This window comes from Leopardus geoffroyi, chromosome C2 (assembly GCF_018350155.1).
Source record: "Leopardus geoffroyi isolate Oge1 chromosome C2, O.geoffroyi_Oge1_pat1.0, whole genome shotgun sequence".
Lineage (NCBI taxonomy): Eukaryota > Metazoa > Chordata > Mammalia > Carnivora > Felidae > Leopardus > Leopardus geoffroyi.
The window spans coordinates 32078749-32097163 of record NC_059333.1 but is presented as its reverse complement, the minus strand read 5'-3'; the positions used below and the strand labels follow the sequence as shown (position 1 = coordinate 32097163).

General features: G+C 36.1%; 1 protein-coding gene across 10 annotated transcripts in view; it reads left to right on the top strand.

The window, feature by feature from the left end:
* Positions 1-18415, top strand: part of ROBO1 (roundabout guidance receptor 1) — a 1138975-nt gene that overhangs the window by 1028449 nt on the left and 92111 nt on the right. For all 10 annotated transcript variants that reach the window (XM_045501664.1, XM_045501662.1, XM_045501663.1 and 7 more), the window contains one exon: positions 62-189. In XM_045501664.1, the coding sequence (XP_045357620.1) occupies positions 62-189 (128 nt within the window). The remainder of the gene's footprint in view (positions 1-61; positions 190-18415) is intronic.

Here is an 18415-nt window from a genome sequence, read left to right as displayed (position 1 = left end):
AAATGATGGGATTTTCAAGTAGAAGGTCACTTAACTGTGCTTTTTTGTGTTATGTCACTAGATATGAAATCAGAGATGATCATACCTTGAAAATTCGGAAGGTGATGGCTGGTGACATGGGGTCATATACTTGTGTTGCAGAAAATATGGTTGGAAAAGCAGAAGCATCAGCTACTCTGACTGTTCAAGGTAGGGTTTGGAGAAGCTTTTGTCGTGGTTGCTTTTTTATATCATATGAAATATAATGTTGATATTAGAAGAAAATATTATCTATTTGAGTAGTCCACATTAAATATAGACTTCAAATAATGATATAAATATTTTATTTCAAACATAATTAGAAGAAGTTATCGTTTTGCCTATGGGAGCTCTGTAAGTGTTTGTGACAGGAAATTGAATTAAGTTGTTAAAATTACGGAGAGTATGTGCCTGAAATCTCTGGGTCTTCAAACACAGAGCCCTTCTAATCTTTTAATTAGATGACAGCTATCACCTCGAAAACTTCTGTCTTTAAACGGAAACAAATCTACCATTCCTTCGGACCGCGCGCTTTCAAGGGTCTGTACAATTCTGAACCCAAAAATAAGAGAATTCTGTTTCCCTCTAAAATGTAAGACCCATCCACAGAGTAGGGACTTTTGCCACTTTCTTTTGTTCCTTCAGTCCTGTGACATAACAAACATTCAGTAAATAGTCGTTGAATGAATGAATTGCACCTGCCCTTTGCTAATTCTGATAAAGATTTATTATTTGATGTTATTTGAACCCAAATGGATGCCACATTCGATGGCTACAAGTTTTGAACGCCGGACTCCCATCTTAAATTGCTGTGCAGAAATGGTTCTTTCACTTCCTTCATATCTATTATCCAGATGTTTTTCATTTTCATGATCCCTGTTCTCCTTTCTTCATGATGCCATACCGATTATTTCTCACTGTGTCTCATCCAAGAACTCTCCCATTTTTTTTTTTCTTTTTAGGGACAGATTCTTTATTGTGGAATTTGAGAGACAATGACCTTTAAAACATACTTTGCTGGTGAATCCCTCCCCCTGTGTTTTGACTAGGGTATAGAGTAAACAGGGATTTGGGCCCTAAACCACAGCTTCTTTCTGGGTCTGACATTAGCAACACTTGGAGTTGTCATCTTTTCTGAACACTGGCTCCTCTAAGACTATTATGAAGAAAAAGGTGCCTTTTGAGGAGTGTTTCTGTTGTGGGCTTTCTATAAAAGAGTTTTGTGGGCTTTTTACAGTTAAAAAAAAGAAGAAAGAATATTTTCTTTCTGTCTGTAAAGCCATTATGTCCCACTTTGGGGTTTTTAGCTCAGCCTCATAAAAACAAAAGGAAAGAAGGGAAAAGAAAAGATCAAGAACAAACATTGAATTTCTGAGGCCTAGACTACTTCTCTTTAATCTGAGTTAGACTTGAACTCCGTGTAAGACTAAAACTGTAAGAAAAGGAAACCCCTTTACGTTTAGAAAAAGCACAAATTTAAAAGATGTCAAATCCCAGTTCAAAAGCCCCCCAGAGGGAGTAAAAGGAGCCCAGGATAAGACAAGACATGAAAAGGTGTATCTCTCTTTAGACAGTGGTGACAGGGAGGTTGATTTGTCTATCATATTAGTCAAAGAGATATGTTTCACTTTATGTTTTAAAGTCTTTTACCTCAGGAGTCTGATGCTTTCATTAATAATACCATTTTCCTGTATGTAGAGTGGACATTGAAATCAAAATAGACTTTCTTCCTGCAATTTTATTAATTTTTTTTCTTCCTGTAATTTTAAACTAAGTCCAAAGCTAATTCAGCCTTAAGTTTTCCATATGTAATTCTTACTCCCTAAGCCTGAATTTCAATGGAAATTGGGTACAAATGATCAGATCCAGAAACTACTTTGGGAATTTAGAATATTTTACTTCAACTGCATTGGGTTTTCTATAAACTTATGAAATATCTGTATAGTGCTGAGAAGGCATTCTTTTATTTAAATATTAAAATAAAACATGCATATTAACATCACTGTTAAAATATCTTTAACCAATCTAGAATAATATACATAAAATGCTTAAGAAAGTAACATGATTCCCAACTGCAGAAGATAACTAATCAAAAAAAACAGGAAACTTTTCAAAGGAAACTTGAGAAGTTGTATTTTTTTGTCTTCATTCGAGATTGAATACAGAAAAATACTACGTACTACAAGGGAAACTAATTTCAAATGAATCTATTTGATAGCAGGAAACAATTATAATAAGAAATTCAGTAGTGTAGTTCTTGATTTCTATATTTTATTTGTGGTTCATTTTTAACAGGAACTATTGGAGTCAGCATGAGCTCAAAAATAATCTTCCTTTCCTTTACCCTCATACAATAAGTATTTAATTTTGGGAGGTGATGTTGGGCAACAAAACTTTGTTCTCCAGATAGAAGTTACTGGAAAAAAAAAATTCTTAAATACGGGTGACCATTGGATTTCATCCCCAGTACAGATATGAATAGTTCTAACATTTAAAAAATAGACTTGACTTGGAATCACTTCTTTCTTTCCATTTTTTTTCTTGAAATCCCAATTCTATTTTCTTGGAAATTCTACCTGTATATATTCTTTAAATATTCTTTCTAAGAATTATCCTGTATTTTGTACTAGTATAGTCTTCATAGTGGTTAGCATCGTACTGGACATATAAGAGGTGTATTATCTAATAAATACTTGTTCCAGTTTGAAATATGAATATGGACTTCAGCCTTCTGCTTGAGTGGTAAAAATATCATAAGGACATCCTATGGTAAATTCAGAAAGCTACCAGTGGCTTTGATTCTGAATGCTAACAGTTAGGTTCTGTTGGATCAAATTTGAAGATCCGGCCATCAAACAATGGCTGCCTAGTAGTCTGTGTTTGAAAGGGACTAGAGCTAAACCTAGGACTAGGCAGAGTGTCCTAAACTTATCTGAAGTTTGTTATCTGAGCTTACTTACAAATCTATACTTACTGAATCTTATTAAATACACCACCTATCTGGAATGCCCTTGGAGAACCTAATTCAAGAAATCTGTGTCTGAACACAGAAAGTTGTTATTTTATTTTATTTTATTTTTTGGTTTGTTTTTGAAAGTAAGCTCCATGCCCAACCTGGGGCTTTAAGTAATGACCCCATGATCAAGAGTCGCATGCTCTACCAACTGTTTTGGCCAAGTGCCCCTTTATTTTTTATTTTAAACAAGCAAGTTCATGAATCCCTGGAATAAAGACATACTTGAACTGAAAAAAAAATTAAAGGACTTTAAAATTTTTCTTTAGAGTTTGGGTATTATCAGAGCTGGAAGAAATGTATTACAAAAAATTGTGTAGCTAAGAGCATAGACATTAGAGTCAGAACTTAGCAGTTTCTATCATTTACTAACTGTGTGACCTAGAAAAGGTGATTTAAACTTCTTGAACCTCAGTTGCCCCGTGTATAAAATGGGTATGGTAATACCAACCTCAGAGCCTTTATAAGGATTAAATTATATATAAAATTATTTAAAATATTGTCTTACAAAGTATACGTTTTGTAACTAAGAAGCATATTCATATTAGTTCATATCAATTCATATTGATAGCTTTATTGCTTATTTTAATAATTATTGGTTATTTAGTACTGTTCAGATAATTCTAGACAGATAGGGTTTTTCTTTTTCTGCTATTGTAATTGAGAAATTGAACTAATATAGTCATGATAATTTGTGATGTAAAATTTTTCAAAACTCTTCTCAAATATAAAGTATTACATTTGCATTATGCAACAAAATTTATTGGCCTTTTTGGTAAGTGGGTTTTGTGTGTGTGTGTGTGTGCCATCAAAGCTCTGGTGCTAGATTTACACTGAACTTTTGCAAAATAATTAGTTAAATTAATGAAAATAATGACCATTAGGCAATAGAAATCATCAAAAAGATTACACTTTATGTTCGATGGATTTGTTGTTTTGTTATGTTTTCCAATTATTTGGATTCTCAGCACCTCAGGTTACCTTTGCTTAAAATAGGGTGTTTCCTGGTAATTCTTTCCAAGACCTGGTCATATTCTGAAAAACTACTTATTCTTCTTTATGACCACCTGGAAGCTTCAATTAATCAATCAACCCATGAATAAACTATGAGGTCACACCCTGTTATTAGCAAGTAACAGCACCCCTAAGACCTATACCACATACATATCTTAATGTGACATTGGATGGATTACTTCATCTGGAGCAGGCAAACACCAAGTTATCGAGCCAAATCAAAATATTGATTATTTATAACATATAAATATTGATTTATTTATAACATAGATTTTATTTTACTCTTGAAATAGGCAAATAATAATAAAATTTGTCAATATTAAGAAGTTTTCGGGGTCCCTGGGTGGCTCAGTCGGTTGAGCATCCGACTCTTGATTTTGGCTCATGATCTCACGGTTTGTGGGTTGGAGCCCTGTGTCAGACTCTATGCTGGCATTGCAGAGCCTTCTTGAGGTTCTCTCTCCCTCTCTCTCTGCCCCTCCCTGCTCTCTCTCTCAAAATAAATAAATAAACTTTTTTAAAAAATTAAAAAAAAGAAGTTTTCAGTTAAAAATATGTGCAGCCTGGGCTCCATAAATATTTAGGCAGTTCTTCAAAAAGAATATCCAGATTCCTTTAACTTGCATGTCAGTTTTGGTATATCATTGAAACTGATTGTCAGAATGAAACGCAAAGACTGCAGTAATTTGATTTTCTTGAAAAATAATTAATGTCTATTATATAACCAATAAAAATGGTGAAATAACACTGTTTGGAATGATTACAACAGAAAAGTGTTTCCGCTTAACTCCCAGTTAACCAGAAAATTCAGTTAGCGTAATATTCTCTTATTCAGTGGAATAATTTGTTTTGTTATCTATAAATTTAAACTAACATCAATGTTATTATATTTATACTTAATGTGTGTCTGCCCCTACTTTCCTTCTATGTGTATAATGTCTCCACACCTCCTCAAGAATTCTCTTTGTGAACCTAAAATACACACAAAACATCAGGCATCTTTTTAATGTCATCTCAGTTTTGATCGATTGCATTGTTACATTTGCACTTTAATGTCTCAATTTGACAAGTGTCAGGATTGTAGGCTTTGTCTTGGTAGGAACGAATTCTCTTCTGAACTTGTGTTTTATATTGTATGATGACCCCATCTTTGAAGGCAAAAGATATATACTGTGGTATTAATAACCATTTCATAGGTTGTAACATACCTATAAAATATAAAATCTAACCAGAACAAAATAGATGCATAGAGGCTCCCTGCCAGGTTTTTAAACAGTGTGCCATTGAAAGGGCTAAAATTTATGCCTCTGCTTGGTGTTCTGAGAATGGTCACAGGTTTGTTTCATATTATTTTACTATCGTAATCTAAACCTATTTATTAGGCCTCTGTTAGATGTTTGCCAGGTGGACCCTGAAGTTCTTGAAATCACATGATAGCTAAGTTTTATTTTTTACTGGTTTTTATTTGTGAACCAATTCATGGTTAATTTAAAAAGTGAGTCCCCGCCCTCCCCCTCTCCCTCCCCCACAACATACATTCACTTTGGTTGAAGTTAGCCTTTGGGAAAAGCATGGTGAATACAGCTTCAATGCACTAAATGAAAAATAAAGGAAGAAAAATAATTTTACTTACTACAGGATTAATAACAAGCCCTTTGAAATGAGTAATTATATGTTTATGAAGACAGTCATGTGCATAACTTTTTAAATAATTCCATTTTTGAGGAGTGCTCTCCCGAGGGAAAGGTAGAGGATGAGGCCACACAGAGTTTAGTTTAAACTCCGCATTTCTCCCATATCCAAGTCTGTGCTCTGCCTCTAAGAGTCTGTCTGATTCTTTGCTTCAGTGATATTCATTGCTTAAACAAGGCAAACTTGAGGGCATTATCAATCTTTCCACTCCCTTTGCAACTTTATAGATAAAGCAGCTATTATTACTGTCACAATTTTATTTCCAAAGTGAATTTGTGACTCTGTCACCAGAATGATCATGTTCCCATCACTGTGTCTGTCACAGGAAACCAGACTGAAAACAGACTTCCATACCCCAGCCATTCTCCAAGCAATCACATTTTATCTTTGCTGAGTTGAACCATTAAGAAAATCTAATCCCACTTTTGTTTGTCTGTCTTACAATAGGAACTAAAAAAGACACTTAGCCCCCTCTTTTCCCTTAGCCCTGAGTGCTGGGCCAGTCCGACACAGGAAGCTGGACATTTAGATCTTACTTCACACCTCACTGCACTCCTCTGCAGACCGCTCACAGGGACCAGTTATTCTTTGAAGCTCAAGAAACAGTTGCTTTTCTGCCCTTTCAGCAGCAGCTCTGTTAAAAGAAAAGGCAGATGCCAAACATCTCTAAACCAGGTGATGCTCTGCTCCCAGACGAGTGGGATTTCTGTGAAATCCCAGCTCTTTTCTGATAAGTGCTTGTCCGTTTTTCTTCCTTTGATGTGAAATGACTCCATTCTCTCAATTTCGTCACCTGTTTTATTTTTTTAGTGATAATATATGGTACCATGAATGACATTGCTGTCTCTTTAAATTTATTGTTGGCGCACAGTAGGAATATTCAAATGAATCCTCAAAAGGATGTGCATTCAATTCCGTTCTGAAGAATTGTTAGTTGTCTGGTGCTTCCCATAAGTATTTATGCCTACTATGCAATGAAGGAACAGAGTGCTTCCTCATTAGGATTGATTAGCCACTGACAGCTTCTGGAAGGCTGAGCCTTAAAGTCTGAGATTGACATGAGACCAGGGAGACACAAAGGCAGAAAAAAAAAAGACCCACACTGTCTTTTGGCTGACTTAATTGCTGCTAATGGGATGTTTCCTAGAGCTTCTCTCCTTGCTGCTGGTGAACCACATGCTTCAAACAAGCAGCTTTGCTGAAATATCTCGGGCGCTACAGTTTATGATTGACCCTTAGTTCGTGTCCCAATGAACTAGGAATTGAAGAGCAGTTATAATTTTCAGTAAAACAAGCAGCAGCTGTCAGAGGCTTGTCTAAGCTTTCAGATTTCTACTAACCCAGAGTGTGAGTATTAATTCACAGGAAATAATAGTGATGCAGTGAAAATGGGAGCAGAGAAGGAGGCAGAAAGTGAATTCTGTCCTGTTTGCATCAGTGGAGGCCAGGACAGCCGGCAGCTACATGCCAGTAGATAGATAGCTCAGGGGCTGGGTGGGGGTCATGCTTGACTCTCACACTTCTCCCATGTCAGTGGTCACAAAATCCTACTTGTTTTTGCCGTTTAAATATTTCTTAACCCTCCCACCATCCCTCTCACCTTCACATCACTATTTTCATTCAGGCCTTTGTCGTCTGTTAATTTCTAATCAGTTTCCTCGCCTCCATCTTGCCCAATGGAACCCATTCTCCAAACAACAGGTTCATCCATCTAGAACACAAATCTGAACATTGTCATGGTTCCATCTCTCCAGGGTAAGACCCAAGATACTTAATAGTGCTCCTCTTGGCCACTCAGTCCCCTCTCACTACTCCCTTCAGTGAAGGAGCACTCCATTGTTTACTTTTTTTTTTTCCATGCACTACCACCATGTGGCTTACCTCCGGGCTTTTATGTTGGTCCCTTGGTCTAAAATGCCCTATCCTCTCCCTGCCCTGTCTTCTACTTGCTAATTACTCCTTCCTTAGACTCAGCTCAGGTAAGCATCCTCAAGGAAGCATGATACACAGGCCTCACCCATGAGCAGGTCAGGGATCCCCCCTTTGATGTACCTGCTGGGTGCTGTTTGCTGCCCTTGCTGCATTTCAGTGTTTGCCCCCCATGACTCTGAGTTCCCTAGAGGAACACTGTGTTCACTTTGTCTTCTCAGTCTTTGGGGCATCCTTGGTGCTCATATCACATCTTCTGTGTGGGTGAATCAAGGGAAAGTCATTCAGTTTGTCTGAGTTTCAGTGTTCTCTTTTGTTGAAAAAAATATATATACATATAATATAAACAAACATCAGTGAACTGATAGGAGATAAAATAATAATTAACAAAATATTTCTATGCTCATAAAAGTGGTTTGAGTATTATGAAGTGCTTATGCAAGAGCAATTGTTATGACTACTTTTCTCATCAGCTCCTTCCAAAACAATTAAAAACCCATCAGATTCTCGGTAGTATATATTTTTTCCGTAGAGATTTGAGTCTTTTGGTAGCTGATTAATGTAGAGTTTGGTGAGTGTTTTCTTTTTCTGCAAAGATAATTTTCAGTGGCTCCTTAGGATTGAGATCTATATTTGAAAATTAATTCTTAATATTTCTTCGGACAGTCTTTTAAGGAGACATCTTTTTTTTTTCCCCTGCTACTATTAGGAAGCATTCTGTAGAGTAGAACTGCAGTCTTGAGGTGCCTGGGTGGCTCAGTCAGTTAAGCATCTGACTTCGGCTGGGGTCATGATCTCACGGTTTGTGAATTTGAGCCCCGCGTCGGGTTCTGTGGCGATAGTTAAGAGCCTGGAGCCTGCTTCGGATTCTGTGTCTCCCTCTTTCTCTGCCCCTCCCTGGCTTGCTCTCTGTCTCTCTCCCTCAAAAATAAATAAACATTAAAAAAAAAAAAGAATTGCACAGTGTTTTCCTATTAGTAAAATAGCGGTAAAATATCTCCTTCATAGGATTGCTGTGGGTGATTCAGTGAGCTAATAGATATGAAATGCTTAGCACATTGTGTGAACCATTTAGATGCTCAATGAAACTAGAAGGTGATATGAAGGATGATGATTAGGGGGAGCTCACTTCAGTGATCTATCTTCATGTGTCAGAATAAAAAATTCATATGTCTTCAGTGCTCTTAGCTGCCTATCCCTAGCTGTATAAAGAGAGTTAAGGTCTGAGTCACATGTGTGTCTCCTAAAATATTTTACATAGGCACACAATAAACACTTTTCAATAAACAAGGCTTCTATAATTGTGGTTTAAAATGTTAATTTTTATTCTAGTTTCTTCAGGCAACAATGGATAAGTGAAGTATAATACAAAAAAAATCTGCATTTAGTTAAAAATACTTTTTTTTGTATTAATTATGTGTATTTGGTTAGTGTTTGCAGCCCAAATAATAAATTTGGCCTTTGTGATTAAACAGATCCATAATTTACATGATACCCTTTGGTCTTTAAACATAATTATTATCAATCCTGGTATGTTTAATGCTGCTAAATTTCCTGATAGAATGAATGTTATTGAAAACCTTCATAAATATAGTCTATATATTAGAACAATTAAATTAACTGGCGATTTAAAAAAATGGATAGATGCTCTCTACTAAAAGCTTCCATATAACTTAGAACTTTGATAGTGTTGAAAATAGATCAGAAGGCATAATCCATTAAAAGAAATGTGTATTTGCATGTGTCTGTGCATTTCACCATTTTCTCAGATGTACAGCACAGCTTTGAAGATAACCAAACCACATTGTGTTAATCTCACACATTGTAACATACTGTGTGTATGTGACATTTTTTTAACAGACCACTAGATAATTATTTCAGAATGTAAAATTAAAATGTAGGTAAAATTAAAACAATATAGCTTACTGTGGATTTTACTGCCAGTATTGGGGATAAACTTTAATAAACTTAAAAAACAAACTCTCTAGGGAAAAAAAAAAGCCTATTTTGTAAATTTGTAGTTTCCTTAAATAGGGTTCACTATGTTTAGCTTTCTATCAGCATATGAGATCTTTATGTAAGAGTCATATGACTTTTTAGAGCTCGTATGATATCTAGGCATAAAAGAAGTAATGAGAGAAAAAACTGGGCCTTTCAGTCCTAAATTTCCTTTCTTTGATGTAGACTTCATTTAAATCATTTGTTGGAACAGTTTGCTTAAATTGCTGATTTCAGAAAAGCCGGCAGCATAATAGTACATTGTTTCTGACCATTAACGTGGTTATTTGAGTCAAAGCCAAAACTAATAGTGTCAAGGGGCCTTTTTCAGGTTCAAGTTAGGTTTACGATAATCCAAGATCCTGGTTAAGGACTGTGAGTTCATCAACATTTTGATGAAACACATATTCTAAGACCCCCAAAGCTTTCCTTGATGACTTTGAGAACCTTGATATGTGTGTGACATGTTTGCCAGACTCTAACAAGGTATAGCAGACTGGTTCTTTGGGGAACAATTCTTCATGTCATATGGCAATAATCCATAGAGGTCCTGTAAAATCAGTGGTGCTGTGGGAAACAGTACCTTAGAGCATGGGGGACATTTTATGTGTGTATATTGTGTATATAAACAAAACATACATGCACGTCACCATGTTGTATTTACTTACCATCTCCTGTACGTAAGTATTGCTACTTTTAATGCTTAAGCCAAAAGCCTTACTCAAAATACCTCCCTTATAGGACTTGTCATGGCATTTTTGTGGGTTTTTTGTTGTTGTCGTCATTTGTTTTGTAGTTAAAATACTGATTTAAAAAAACCCATAGAAGATTTGAGGAGCTGATGAGAAAAAGAGATTTGCGACTATAAAAAGCAGTCCCAAGAAAGACAATGTGTGAGTGGAGACTTTTAAAGAATGAGTATTGCCAGCTGAGCTCTTTGTGAACCGGCTGAAAGTAAAATGCCATCAGCCAAGAGGTTTAATGAAGTCCCACTACAGAATTTAACAAGAGAGTGATTTGTGAGAATACCTCCCTCGCCTAGCTGTCTGATCCACTGGCGTAAATAGGACGCCAAGCTGTACTCCTGCTGGTTTTTTTCTACTGTTGGATTTGATTGAGACCCAGCAGCATTATGGCCTATGATTCCTTTCCTTTTTTTTTTTTTTTTTTTTTTTGTAGGAAGGATAAAGTAAAGAACTTCTTGTGTTCTCATAGCCTTTCAGAAACAGCCATTTTAACCCTAATGACTGTTGAAGATGTGACCTTCTTTTAGATTTCTTTCATTTACTCATGAAGGTTTTGGGTTGCTTTCAGTTATTTCAAACAAACTGGTATAAAATCTTAAACATTAACCCAAAGGAAAAGCATTCTCCACATGGCCTTCCTACAGAGAATTGGAAACACTCTCTTAATGTGTGTGCCAAGCGAGTATTTGAAGAACTAAGTGCAGCAGTCAAGTTCAAGAAATAATTGATACATAAGATGATTCTGTGACAAATAATGACACAGCACCATACTAGTAAATAGCACGTCTTGGGCCTTCCATTATCTTTGGAGCTTTTCTGTGATTTATCCATCTACATAATAGTTGGTGAGGTTTTTCTTTTCACCCAGCTATATAGATAGATATAAAACTTAGCGACTGTCTTTAGGAACCTACATTCTGAAATAATGGCATCAATTTGGAAATATGTAATAGAGTTTTGTGAATCTATACCATCTGAATTACTCACTCTGAGAATGAAATTTAGAGAAATAAATTACTTTTTTTTGCTCTAGTCATTGATGGATAGCTTATTTTAAAACATTCATTGCTAATAATCTCACATAAGTTTAAGACATGGAATTATTTTGTGATATTGTATTTTGTGTATCATTTAATGTTAAATAATTAATTGTGAGGCAACTCATATTTTTTTTTTTTTTAATTTTTTTTTTCAACGTTTATTTATTTTTGGGACAGAGAGAGACAGAGCACGAACGGGGGAGGGTCAGAGAGAGAGGGAGACACAGAATCAGAAACAGGCTCCAGGCTCTGAGCCATCAGCCCAGAGCCCGACGCGGGGCTGGAACTCACGGACCGCGAGATCGTGACCTGGTTGAAGTCGGACGCTTAACCGACTGCGCCACCCAGGCGCCCCGAGGCAACTCATATTGATATAGTCTATTTTATCTAGAATTATTAGGACATAAAGTGAGATAATTCTCATTTAAATTTTTTTTTAAGTTTATTTATTTTTTTTTTTTGAGAGAGAGAGAGAGAGAGAGAGAGAGACAGACTGCAAGTGGGGGAGGGGTAGAGAGGGAAGGAGACAGAATCTGAAGCAGGCTCTAGGCTCTGAGCTGTCAGCACAGAGCCTGACATGGGGCTTGAACCCACAAACTGTAAGATCATGACCTGAGCCAAAGTTGGGCATTTAACCAACTGAACCACCCAGGCACCCCCAAGATAATTCTTGTTTAAAAGAGAATAATCAAGGGTGCCTGACTGGCTCAGTTGATGGAGTGTGGGACTCTTGATTTCAAAGTTGTGAGTTTGAGCTCTGTTGGGTATAGAGGTTATTTAAAAAAAAAATCCTTTCAAAAATCATAAAGAGAATAATTGTAGACTATTTAACATTCAGGGCACCATTTTTTTTTTTTTTTTTTAATGATGAACCCAGGGACGCGTGGGTGGCTTAGTCAGTTAAGCATCTGACTCTTGATTCCACCTCAGGTCTTGATCTCAGTGTTTGTAAGATCAAGCCCCGCATCTGGCTCAGTGGTGACAGCACCAAGCCTGCTTGGGATTCTCTCTGTCTCTCTCTCTGCCCCACCCCCACTCACATTCTCTCTCTCTCTCTCTCTCTCTCTCTCAAAATAAAGAAATATACCTTAAAAAAAATAAAATGGTGAACCCAGTGATAAATTAAATATGCAAGATAATTGAAAATTTGACTTTTTTTGCATTCCTGTGTACTAGTTTTTTATTTGCTATCATTTTAAATATTTTATGGGTAGACACCATGTAAATTATGCTAACAGTATACGTTCTTGTAGATTCACAAATCATTTTAGCATATTCCAAACATCAGGGTCATCATTAGAATCATTGCAATTTACAATTATGCAGCAGCTGGTGCCCTTTAAGTGTTATTTCAGTAATTTGAAAATATAATATGCTTCTTTTTGTTTTATTGTTTCTAAAGATTTGTATAAATAGGAAGTTACTACTTTACAATACCATGCCTGCCTGGAGTTTGCAAAACTGATTAAAATACCATGAGCACTTTAACTTGCTTTTAAACTATTATTCTCAGGACTTGATAAATAATGTGCCAGTGTAAACACACCTGTAGAAAATACTAAAATAGGTATAAGACAAAATACAGCTGAGTAATTGCTTTATAACAGATTGATGAGGGTGGGAAAATCCATAAATGGTTGTTAAAGTTAGCTTTAGCTTTAGGGCATTTATTTTGTGTTGTCAATGTTGTTAGGAGAGAACTTAAAGCATTGCACAATTGAAACTGATAGATATGTCCATTTTACAAAAGTGCTTTTAAAGTTAACTTTGTGGATGGTGGAACAGGTATTTCTGTATTCTTTTAGGTCATTAGTAAAGAGATAAGGTGTCCTCTTGTGTTTTCCTTATGCTTTCTATTCCCCCCAAATATACTAATTGAAAATGAGTAATTTTGGCCTGATTTAAGTTTCTTGGTAATAAATGTTAAGTTATAAACTTTCTGTGCTAGGTTGAGGAGATTTTGAATGTTAAACATGGATGGGGACTTAAGGCCGTATTTACTCTGGCTCTGTGTTACAGATGAGGAAACTGAAGTCAGAGATGTCTCTGTCATATAGCAAACTGTGACTGTGCCATTTGATATTTGACTACATACATTTGGCATTTACAGTGGTTGTCCTAAAAGGGTGCATTCACATCACTTTTCAGAAATGAAATTGGCTGTTTTGACATTGTTTTTCTTTTTTCTAAAGATTTTATTTTTTATTTATTTTTTTTATTTTTGGAGCTCAAACTCACAACCCCAAGATCCAGAGTTGCATGCTGCACTGACTGAGCCCGCCTTGATGTTGATTTTCTATGAGAATATAAAATATAACATGGTTTATTTCCCCCTCATAACCTTCTTACATATGTGAAACCTGCTCACATCTGAGAAGAATAGTTCTATATCTATGTTAATTTTATGTATTAATGCATGAATCATGTATTTAAATAATTTTGAATTAGAGTATAATCAACATAAGACATAGCAGTTTCAAGTATATTCCAAAATGATTTGGTATTTCTGTATATTGCAAATGATGACCATGAGAAATCTAGTGAATATTTGTCACCATACAAAATGGTGTATGTTTATTATTATTATTAATACATGGTATTTGTTTTCTTGTAATGAGGACTTTCGAGATTTATTCTCTTAGCAACTTTTAAGTACAGTATTATTAACTGTGATTGCTGTGTTGTACTTTATATCCCTAGGTCTTATTTATATGGAAAATTGTACCTTTGACCCCGTTCACTCTTTTCTCCTACCTCTTACCCCTGCCGCAAGCAACCACTAATCTATTTTCTCTGTGCTGTGAGCTTGGTATTTTTTGTTGTGTGTTTGTTTGTTTTAAATTCCACATATAAGTAAGATCATACAGTATTTGTCTACCTCTCATCCGACTTATTTCACTTACCATCTGCCCTCAGTGTTCATCCATGTTGCCTCAAATGACAGAATTTCCTTGCTTTTTTATGGCCGAATAACACTCCATTGTATTTATACCACATTTATTTATCCATTCATCCAGTGTTGGTCACATAGTTTGCTTTCTTATCTTGGCTATTGTAAATAATGCTGCAGTGAACATGGGGTGCATATATATTTTCCAATTAGTGTTTTTGTTTTCTTTGGGTAAATACACAGAAGTGGAATTATTGGATCACGTGATAGTTCTATTTTTAATTTTTTGAGGAACGTACACATTGTTCGGCACAGTGACTGTACCAATTTATGTTCCCACCAACAGTGCACAAGGGTTCCCTTGCCAACACTTATTATTTCTTGTCTTTTTGATAACAGCTATTCTAACACAATGAGAGGATATCTTACTGTGGTTTGGGTTTGCATTTCTCTGATGGTGAATGATATTGTGTATCTTGTCGTGTGTCTGTTAGTCACCTGTATGTCTTCTTTAGAAAACTGTCTATTCCAACCTTCTGCCCATTTTTTAGCCAGATTTTTTTCTATTAGGTTGTGTAAATTCTTTGTATATTTTGGAAATTAACCCTTTGTCAGATATATGATTTGCAAATGTTTCCTCCCATTTAATTAGTGCCTTTTCATTTTTCTGATGATTGATGATTTCCTTTATGAAAAATTTCTTATTAAAAGTTATTTGGTTTAAGGGGCGCCTGGGTGGCGCAGTCGGTTAAGCGTCCGACTTCAGCCAGGTCACGATCTCGCGGTCCGTGAGTTCGAGCCCTGCGTCAGGCTCTGGGCTGATGGCTCAGAGCCTGGAGCCTGTTTCCGATTCTGTGTCTCCCTCTCTCTCTGCCCCTCCCCCGTTCATGCTCTGTCTCTCTCTGTCCCAAAAATAAATAAACGTTGAAAAAAAAAATTAAAAAAAAAAAGTTATTTGGTTTAGGTCGTGGGGCCAAAACAGAACCAAAATTACATTAGAATAAGGCTTAACTATTTCAACACAGAAGTCATTCAATGTAGTAAAAAAGAGGGAAGGTTTTAAGAGCTGAAAGGACCTGAATTTCAATCCCCCATTTCTTACCTGAGGTATGACTTTAAGAGAGTTACTTAATCTTGGAGCTCCTGGGTAGCTCCGTCAGTTAAGTCAGTTAAGCGCCCAACTCTTGATTTCAGCTCACGTCATGATCTCAAGGTTCATGAGTTTGAGTTCTCACACCGGGCTCTGTGCTGACAGTGCAGAGTCTGCTTGGGATTCTCTCTCTCTCTCTCTCTCTCTCTCTCTCTCTCTCTCTCCCCCTTTCCCACTTGCTCTCTATCTCTCTCTCAAAAATAAATATATCAACTTAAAACAAAAAAAAAAAAAAAAAAAAGAAAGAAAGGTACTTAATCCTCACTTCCCTCCTCTTGCAAATTGGCACATTGAGTACTTTCCTACAGAGCTGCTGTGAGGGTTCTGGTGTGTGATCTGACACATAGTTAGCTGACACTGATCCCTCTCAACTGAGATGTAGAAAGGTTATGTAATTTATTCAGGGAGACCTTGTTAATTCTGGAGAGGATCTTGATACAGAATTGTTTCAGTGGTCAGTGGAGTAGTTTTATCTTTATACCATTATGTACCCCAACTCGAGACCCTCTATGAAATATGCCATTTGAAGATAGGCTTCCAAATTTTCAAATTTGGCACTTTTCTGTATGCACTGGAGCACTTTCTATATGCAAAATAGTATGCTGGTTGCTGTAAAGGGTACATAGATAACTAAGACCTGAGACCTGCCTTCACGGAGCTTATTATAGCTGGTGAAGAAGGGAGATATACACAAATAGCAACAGTAATTAGCAGAATGTAAAAAATAGATTTGTAAAGATACAGATATGCCAGGGAGGGAGAAAGTGCTTTCAGCTGGGCAATGGGAACATTATTGTCATGGGTTTACTCTTTCAGTAGATATTACATTGTGAGTGATGTTCTCAACTTGGTAAGTTCTAGAGAAATAATGGCAAAGAAAATAGTTAAATGCTTACTCTCATGGAGCTTATAGGCTAGCTTGGGAGATAGACATTTACAGAATAATTACTTAAATGTGTAATTTTAAGCTATAGGAAGTGCTCTGGGAGGAAAATTAAGGTTGCTATGAGAATATATGGCATTCTAAAAAGATTTAGCATCACATTTAGAGGGAGTTTCTGGACGATGGTTTTTTTCGAGCTGAGAGCTAAGGTAAAAAGGAATTAAGTAGTTAAAGCAGTGGGAGGGTGGGGAGGGGATCCTGGGATACAAGATAAATCGAACCAGAGTAAGATCATGCATGGTATACTCAAGGACAGAAGGAAGGTCTGTGGGGCTAGGTTAGGGAGATGACAGGGGACAGGTGATGTGAGAAGACCGTGTTAAGGATTTTGTTCTCCATTTTAAGAGCAGTGGAACTATACTGAAGGATTTTAAGCAAAAACATACTATAATCAGGTTAATTTAGTTGGTTTTGTTTTTAAGCACTCTAGCCATATTGTACAATTGGATTGGAAAAAATCAAGGCAGTAGTTCAGTTGACCACTGTTGAGAAACTGGGGCCAGAGTGGTGGCAATGGAGCTAGAAAGAGGGAGATGGGATGGACAATTGTTATAAAATAAAAGCTATGGAATTTGGTAATGAATTGTGCATCTCAAGGAGGAGGGAGAGGAAGGATCCAGGTTTCTGGCTTTCTAAATTAATTTAGGGAATATTACCATCAAGCTATGCTCCTGAGATCCTGTCTGGTGGTACACACATTGTCATAGATTCCCAAGTAGTTACATTTCCATCTCAGACTCTTTCGTAGACACGTAACTAAGTTGTACCATTTGATAACTGCTTTTCAGAAAAGTAGGGACTTTTGTTTTTAGAAATGGAAGGGAAAGGGCAAAAGTATTAACTTTTTCTGAGCATCTATGATATATCAGAGGTTGTGCAAGGTACTTTGTACACATGTGGGGGAGAATAATTACTCTATACTCTTCTGTTAAACTTTCAGGTGAACGGATAATCTGTAGCAAGATTTCTCAGCCCTGCACTCCTAACATGTGGGACTGGCTCATTCTTTGTTGTGAGAAACTGTCTGGTGCATGATAGGGGGGTTAGCAGCATCCGTGGCCTCTCTCCACTAGATGCCAGTAGCATCACCCTTCAATTGTGACAACCACAATTGTCTCCCTGACCAGTGATCCACAAATAATGTGAGATAGTTGAGTGAGGGGAAAAGTTCATAGTATTTTATGTATCTATTAAATATATTCTAAAAATTCCCCTCTTAATCACTCTTTTTATGTCTGAAAAGTTGAAAGACATAATGACAGGCTTTTAAGTTAAACTCAATCTTTTCCCCCAAAAGAAATCATACCTAGTATTAAAATATCCTGAATGTTTTTAATTGTTAGAGATATTATCATTCATGAGTATCTATGCATATAATTTCTCCGACATAACAGTGACTGGGTTCTGTCAGTTCAAAGGTAGATAGCTTCATTACTTGAAAATTTGAGTGTTCCTCTATTTTAATAAAAATGTATTTTCTTCCCCAAAGAATCCTATAACTCATTATTTTACTTCATTCATTCATATTCTTCTGGATGTGGTATTTACAATTCTAGGCTGTCAGATTTCTTAATTGAGCCCTGCTATTCAAAAAGCACTATATGGGAGAATGAAAAAAATCACATAAATTTAAAGATTCATTAGAATTGAGTTACTAATGATGAAAACTAGTATCTGTGAATAGCAGAATTCCATATAGCACATTCAAGAAAGCTGTTCTTCTCTGATGTTTACTAATAGGATTGGTTTTACCATAGATATATTTGCTTAACCATGAAATCTTTTATAGCATCATTCTAGGAGTTTAGAATACTTACATTATTTTAGACCCAAATACTGTGGCAGTCTTCTGTCATTACATTTCAAAATAATTATATAGCCCATCGCTAACGATGAAGAATCTTAATACTTTATATAACTCATAAAGATAAACATGAACATATTTATCATGATATTTCAAAAATTGAGATCTTGGTGTGAAT